Here is a 7,739-nt window from a genome sequence, read left to right as displayed (position 1 = left end):
TTTAAATTCACGTGATGTTATGGGGAGCTTTACGTCTCTGTAAGCCACCGGGGATAGGATCTAAAGTGGTTCCCAACCTTTCTCAGACATTACCCCTGAGTAAAATCAGACATTACCTACCACTTCCGCCCTCCCTACCCTGCCATTATTTTTAAAATGATGAAAGATGAATGAGATATTTAGTTTGTGTGCGTGTGTGCGTGTAAGTAATTCGTGGTGCATTGCAAGTGCTATCCACAACTCCTTCTCAGAAAAGAAATCTTACTACCCACAGTGACGGTACACATTTGTTACAAAACAACTGCATTACCCATCTCCAGCACCTGCTTGACCTGCAGACTGCAACCCCATTTAAAACCAAACAAGTTGAGACGTGTGCACTACGCTTACTGTTTGTAAATCACTTCATTGCTGCACTCCTTACATCTGAACTGGTAGAAATTGGACGACTTCAGGTTGTGAATGCTTGGTGTCTAAACACTCTGATAATAATAATTATAATAATAATGGTAATACTAAAACTGTGTACTGCATTATAATAGTCCTACGTAATTACTGTTGTGTCGCCCTGTCAATTATTTCACTTATCTGTTTTGAAACGAGTAGTGAAGCAATTTTCTGGACTACTGCAGGTACTATCTACAACTTGGAGAAGACATTTTCTTGAGATATTTAGCATTCGTTACGTATATGTCTCATTTTACCATGAGCGATGCACGGGGCCAAGTACAACACGTGTGTCGTGGGTAGGCTATGTCAGGAACCTGTAACTTCCACCGCATTAATGCTACTAACTGAGGGAAAGTAATTATTGATACCTTATGTAGTTAGTATTATAATTTTACAAAACTGTGATAATGGTAACGATCTTTTGAAAACAGTTTAGTTTTGTGACTGAAACAGAATCGAACTGTTTAGTGTTTACCCCTCTGAAAATTTCATTTTGCCCCTCAGGAGGTAATTACCCCCAAGCTGGGAATCATTGATCTGTAGTGTCTTAGGGCTATGCTAAACAGGTCAACCTACACCTCACAACTTGTTCAAGAGAGTTTCAAAAATGTTCTCAATTTTGATTGGAATTTGTATGTTACAGAAGATGTGAACAAACAAGGTGGAGCCTTGAGTTCCATCTTTGAAAGACGCATAGCTCACAGAAAGATTGAATTTGTCACTTGTTTTTTTTTCGTCAAACATATTTTCACTTTTTTATACTTTCAATGCAGACAGGCATCGTAATTGGTCCTTTTAATGTTCTTTTTCTTATCCATATCTTTCCATGTGGGTTGTCATTACTTCATTCATTCACTGGTCAGGGGAATGTATTTTTTCAAGTGAAAGTGTTCAACCATGGAAACAAATACGAGTATGTAAACTAATCTCAGAACCGGTCACAGGGTATAGCGCTTGACTGATAAACAGACACGTGTACACACACACACACACACACACACACACACACACACACACATACACACACACAAGGGTGTTTCTGCATGCGTAATAGGATAGGCAGTGTCGAGAGAGATACATAACAGAATCTTTTCGTTTCAGAAGAAGGATATGTCGTAGGAATCACACTTTTAGGACTGGTGTGGGGTACTTTCGACATAAGTTATACACATTTTACTGCTGCATCGGAATTTATTTATCTATGTACAATATATGGAACGAGGAAGTTAAGTGCTAGAGGAATCAGGGGTGAAATATTCCAGCGGCACCGAGTTAGATTCGTAGATCTTCTTCAGGACACTTGCTGATGCTTTAGCGGTCCTGGGACGGTCTGGGTCGTCATAATCCACGCGGAAGACACCAAAGTGATTCCTGAAAAATAGATATGGTATTTTACAAACTGGAAACATAATGTAAAAGTCACTGTGGACATCGCCATCATATTCTGATACGGGATTTATACGATCTGTTGCCTTTTCACACGGTGTAATCCACATCTTTGTGAGCAACGCTAGTAACAGTACAGTAAGCCTCTATCGCGGTTGTTCAGAAATTCATGTTCGGTACCTTCTGTAAGAATATAACATAAAATCCAGCACGGAAAAAGTCCGTAAGGCTACAGTCATCAGTTAGGGAAGATTGAAACACTTGTGTCTTGTGTTACGACAGCTACCTAGATACAAGGAACAACACAAAATATTGCCAGTCATTGCAAATAATCGTGGCGGATGAAATATTCTGCAACTCATTGGGAGAATAATCATCACAGAAAGCTGCATTCAGTCACAGCTCACTCGAATGAACATTTTATTTTCCTCTTCTTAATTATTAACTGATGTCAGAAGAGGGAGATAGGGGCAACATTTGCTGTGTTCGAACATTATGAATGACCTCGAAAAAAACGATTTATTGACAAGCAGCCAACACGGATTGAACTACACAGTGGACCGTATGTAAGTTGTTCTTACTATAAATGAAGCAACATATTACACGATTTTTAGGTAATTATGTCTGCCATGTTTATCATTACTTGTGGATCTGTTTGCCTACTAAATGACAGATTTTGAACCGAGCGCTGGTACGGACTGCACCCGAACAACAATAGCACACTGATAAGGGTGAAGAGGAAATTTTATGGAAGTACGTTTTACCAATAGCCATCGAATGTTCGAATGACGTCGGTCTGCTGACAACGCTTTTTGTTCTACAGTGACAATACGTGCACAGTCTAAGCTTGAAATAACCCGTCGAGTCATCTAGACAGACTGTGTAATAAGCTGTATTGTCCCATTGGCAATAGGAGAGACAGTGCGCGCTTTTGAACTGCAGTAAAAGTGCAGGTTTTGTTTTATTTCCATTACACATACACCGTACATAGTGATTTCCTGTGGTCAAAAGAATTTTGATGAAGAAGTTTCCGATAAAGGGAACACAAACTGTTAGAGTCGTGAGAAGTGCAGTTTACGAAAAGTGAGCGATCTCTACCGTATGACTCTGGCTAATTGCAGACATTTGTTAAAGAGAAGTTAGAACGGAAACGTATTTTTACATTTTTGGATTTTAATCCCGAAAAAAATTGTCAATTTTCTTATCCAAATAATATATAAATCAATTATTAACTTCCAATGGAAGTGTTTTATTTGTCCTTTAGAACATAGTCTTCATCTATTTAATATGTTAATAAATTTTACGTATTTTTCTTAGAAATCCAATATAGTGGATCATTTTTTTATTTTTTATTTTTTGTAGGAAGCTGTGGATTGCAATATTACAAAGACAAAAGTACGTTCTTCCTGTTGGTAGTAGTACCATAGCTTTTCGTAGTATAAGCTTTAGAAATAAGAAACTGTCTGATGCTGAAACCTTAAGGCGTAGGCTGACAAACAGAATTATTGATGAACTACAAAAATACTAAGGCATACTCCGTAGAAATAGCACAGATAATTTCTTCAAAACGAAGCAGGCACTATGGACTACCTTCCTCCACGAACTTGGAAGCCATAAAGCCCCAGAATCCAAATGAATCTTCCAAGAATCTCATATATTGACCGGCAAACCAAATAATATTTTTGTTGGAAGGAAGACACCCAAATGGTTTGGGGCGGGGGGCGGGGGGGGGGGGCGGATCTATGATGCTGCAGTTGCTTTTAATTATGGCAGCATTGACAGGATCAGCTGACAACATCATATGGTAATTAATCCTGGAGTAAAATGCATCAGAGGAAATAAAGATATGGGCAATGTTCACATCGATAAAGGACAGTAAGCAACACAATGGCTATTAAGGAGGCCACAACAGGGAAAATAATGACAACGGTGGAAAATGGTGAAAAGGATTGGACACAATGTGGTTGCGGGTACTCCTGTGTCAGCCAAAATTAGAAAATAAAATACATATTAAGTAAGTTTTAGGCACTTCAGACATTAAAAGCTGTTTCTGAAAATTTACTTTTTCAGTGGTATTGTTCCCTACATCTTAGAAACCAGTTGGAGCAGAGTATTTCAGGAACTTTAACATACATATAATGATGAGTAACTGACATTATCAGCTCTTTCGGAGGCTGTCTCAGAATCTAAAAATGGTTATTTTCCTTACTACAGAAGTTTATTCTCCCAGATTGCATAATACAAACAGTGATTATTGGTTTCAGCGAAATTAAATGGCCATCTTCAGACAGAAAAAATAATTACGGGGCCAATCCATTTTTCGATTGTTCCCATTAACTAGACACAAGTTATAGAGACCACATTCCATAGTACCGTCTCTCGTCATACAACAAGAGAATCGCTGTGCTGTCATGTGCACAGTCATTAGAAATAAGAAACATGAGACGTGTGTAAAGTGTTTTCATGTTGCTACCTTCTTTCGTATCGCATGTGAACAAGGACACAACATGAAATCAATCAATACACGTCTCATGCATCTGTTTTGTAATGACTGTGCACATGTCACCACAGCTATTCTCTGACAGTACACGAACGACGTTACCGTGGAATGTCCTCTTGTTAGTTGTATCAATTTAATGTAAACAGCCGACGAAACTGATTGATCCTGTAAAAATATTTTATATACAAATGATCTGATGATGCCGATTTAATTTACTGGAAACTAGTAATCATCGTGTATCTTTGTGCGATCTGGGCGAATAAATTGCTGTAATAAGAAGAACAGTGTTTATGCATATGAGTCTGCTGAAAAAAAATGTTAAGTATAACTACAATTATTTTGAAGAAAGGACGGAAAATGATACATAATTTTAATCGTGTGCTTGAAAATAGTATTTCCCAAACCAGAGGCTTAAATACAGTGAGTTTTGTTCAGTAGACTAACAACATTATATGTAATGTCCTATAAACGTTTCATGGCATTGCTACACCGATTTCTGAAGTACAGGGGAGCCAAGCAACAAAATTTAATGTAGCCGATATATGGCACTCTGTTTCCTCTTAAGGACAATGTACGTACAGGTTTATTGTTGTAAGTACTGCGCTGGTTTAGAGATGCAACCGTATTAAAAAATGAACTTTTAGCAGGGCAACCAAGCACCAACCACTGAAGTCCGATGATGTGACCTTGTGTTGAGAGGCCAGTCTGCACCGTGCCTCTCAAGCAATTGACGGCAGTGGCGGTGAGGCCATTTCACTTATTTAAAGCGTACGTATTTATGATGTCCATTAGACAAAGTGCGGCCTATGAGTGCTTCCGCAGAGCGTCCCTCGCCACTTAGCTGCGCAGACTCAAGCGTGCGCTAATACAACGTGAGCTCAGCCGCCCTTGCCCGAACAACGACGTATACTTACGTGTATCCGGCCATCCACTCGAGGTTATCGATGATGGACCAAGCGCTGTAGCCGATCACGTCCACTCCGTCCACGTTAATGGCCTTTACCACTTCGCTGAGGTAGCCCTGTAGAACACAACAGTTTAATGAGAAACACGTAAGTGAACCTCATGTATCATTCATAGATTTACTCTTTCCTCACAACTATCACCACAGTGTTTTTCCAGTAGATACGTTGCCACTTGTTAAGTCGATTTAAAAGTATTTTAGAGCTTTTTTTACGGATAACAAGAACACTGGTTACATTAGTCCTGTGATGATGTAAACTTGACACTATGTGGTGGCTCAATACGTGTACATGTCGTAGAAATACGAAATCGTTGTACTTGGGGTACGCAATGGGCCAGTTGTTTAAGCTGTTAGGCGACACATATAGTGGCTTCCATTAGAATCGACGAGACCTTTAGAGACACGGGAAAGCCTCTGATGAAGCTGCACTGTCTTTTATTCCCAAACCCGACATCATTACACCCGTTCCCTAGTATATTATGGGAAGTGAATATAAGATTTGTTGGAACCGTTCTAGTAAAGAGCAGTGTACCTGTAAAGGATTTTGTCGTCAGTCTCCTGCGCAACCATCTTCCTCCGGGAGTAGGCACTTGCAACCTATGTCGTTAGTTATTTGCTTGATTTATTCAAATCTCTATCTTCCTATAAAATTTTTCCCTCTACATTTCCCTGAAGTACGATGAGTTATTCCCTGATGCCTTAATACATGTCCCATAATCCTGACCCTCCTCCTTCTCCGTAACATCCATATTCCCTCGCCGATTCTGCGGTTGGGGCTCCTCATTCCTTATCAGTTCACGAAATTTTCAACTTCATCTGAAGCACCACATCTCAGATGCTTCGTTTCTCCTCTGCTGCGGTTTTCCCATTGACCATGATTCATTACCATACAATTTTGTTTATAAGGGATTTCTATTGCTGTATTGCTGTCTTTTCCTGAGCGTTTTTATGCTTCCTTCTGCAGTACGTCAAATGAAATATTTCTTTCCTTACCAAAGGATTCTTCGCAGTTACTTCCCTATTACCTATGTTTATCTCTCCCACATTTATGATTGCCCTTTTTATGGGTGCTGACTCCTCTTAAACTGAATTGCCTACTCTGGTATTCTTTACCACAGTTCCCACATTTTTCCCCTAATTTTATTCTCCTCCTTCCCCTACACCTGGTTACAGTCTCCGACGACTATTAGATTTTCATATCCTTTTATGCTCTGAATTACCCCTTCGGTACCCTCATATACTTTCTCTATCTCTCCATCTTCTGCTTTTGATATCGGGATACACGAGTATACCTCAACTACCGTTGCCGGAGTTAATTTGCTGTCATATTTGACGAGGAAAACCCTATCACTGGACTGTTAACAGCAGCTCACTCTCTGCCCTATTTTCCTCTTCATGACCAGTCACACTCCCTCTATACCATTGTCCGTTACTGTTGCTGTTATCCTACATTCATGTGACCAGGAGGCCTTATCTTTTGTTCATTTAACTTCATTGATCCCCATTATATCAAGATTGAGCCTTTGTATTTGCCTTTTCAAATTTTACAGCTTTTCTATCACGTTCAAACATCTAACATTTCATCTTTTTCTCATGGTCACTTTCCCCTTGACAGACCCCTCTCTGAGATCCGTATGGGGGGACTAATTCGGAATCTATTTCCAATGTAGAGATCATCATCACACTGTTTCAGTTACAGGTCCATTCTCCTGTGTCTTTTATGTAGTGGCTTCCATTGCCTTCTGTATCCTTATGCCGTTGATAACTGCTGATTCTTCGGCCTTTCAGGGACAGTCTCCCAAATCTAGGAGAGGAGAGTACCCTGACCCACTCCGTTCCTCCACCCTCTTTGACAAGGCTGTTGGCAGAAAGAGAGTGACTGCTTATGCAGGGAATCTTCGGCCATCATTACTGATGATTCTTACTCAAAATTTAAGCAGTTGCAGAATCGGAATCAAAGACAGTGGTCTCTTTGATTAGTAGTAAATACGCTTCCTCTAGATCGGTTTGGGGGGGGGGGCAGATGTTTTCTTACGTACACAAACTGATAATCCTGGCGACCACCATTCATGCTTCTTCGTTGATCTTGTATTCGGCTGGTAAACTTCTTATGTGTTTGAAACACCTTGCTGTTAAAGTTTTTCCAATTGCGAATAAGTGTACTTTTTTAGATCTATCTGAATTGCATCCTACAGATCCCACCAACTCTTTCCTAATTTCATACCTGAATAATATTTTCCCGTAAATAGTAAAGTCTGACTGGGTAACAATTCCCAAAATTAGCGAGTTTCGTAGGCCTATATTTTGCAGCATGTTGTTCTGAGCGTTGAAGGTAACGTAGGTAGCAAGTAATTTGCTGATATTGTCAGTGAAACTTAGTTGTTTTGGTTGGTCTTGTTATGGGAACATTATCAACCAATCTTGCAAAGCAGACTTTCC

General features: G+C 39.7%; 1 protein-coding gene across 1 annotated transcript in view; it reads right to left on the bottom strand.

The window, feature by feature from the left end:
• Window positions 1-1,640: 1,640 nt before the first annotated feature.
• Window positions 1,641-7,739, bottom strand: part of LOC124805607 (myrosinase 1-like) — a 37,801-nt gene continuing 31,702 nt past the window's right edge. Inside the window, exons 10-11 of the mRNA XM_047266174.1 lie at window positions 5,251-5,357; window positions 1,641-1,821 (exon numbers count right to left, since the gene is read on the bottom strand). Coding sequence (XP_047122130.1) covers window positions 1,677-1,821; window positions 5,251-5,357 — 252 coding nt within the window. The 3' untranslated portion in view covers window positions 1,641-1,676. The remainder of the gene's footprint in view (window positions 1,822-5,250; window positions 5,358-7,739) is intronic.

Source organism: Schistocerca piceifrons, chromosome 7 (genome assembly GCF_021461385.2).
Source record: "Schistocerca piceifrons isolate TAMUIC-IGC-003096 chromosome 7, iqSchPice1.1, whole genome shotgun sequence".
In the NCBI taxonomy this organism is placed as follows: Eukaryota; Metazoa; Arthropoda; class Insecta; order Orthoptera; family Acrididae; genus Schistocerca; species Schistocerca piceifrons.
The sequence above is the reverse complement of the archived record's forward strand: the minus strand, read 5'-3'. Positions and strand labels throughout refer to the sequence as shown.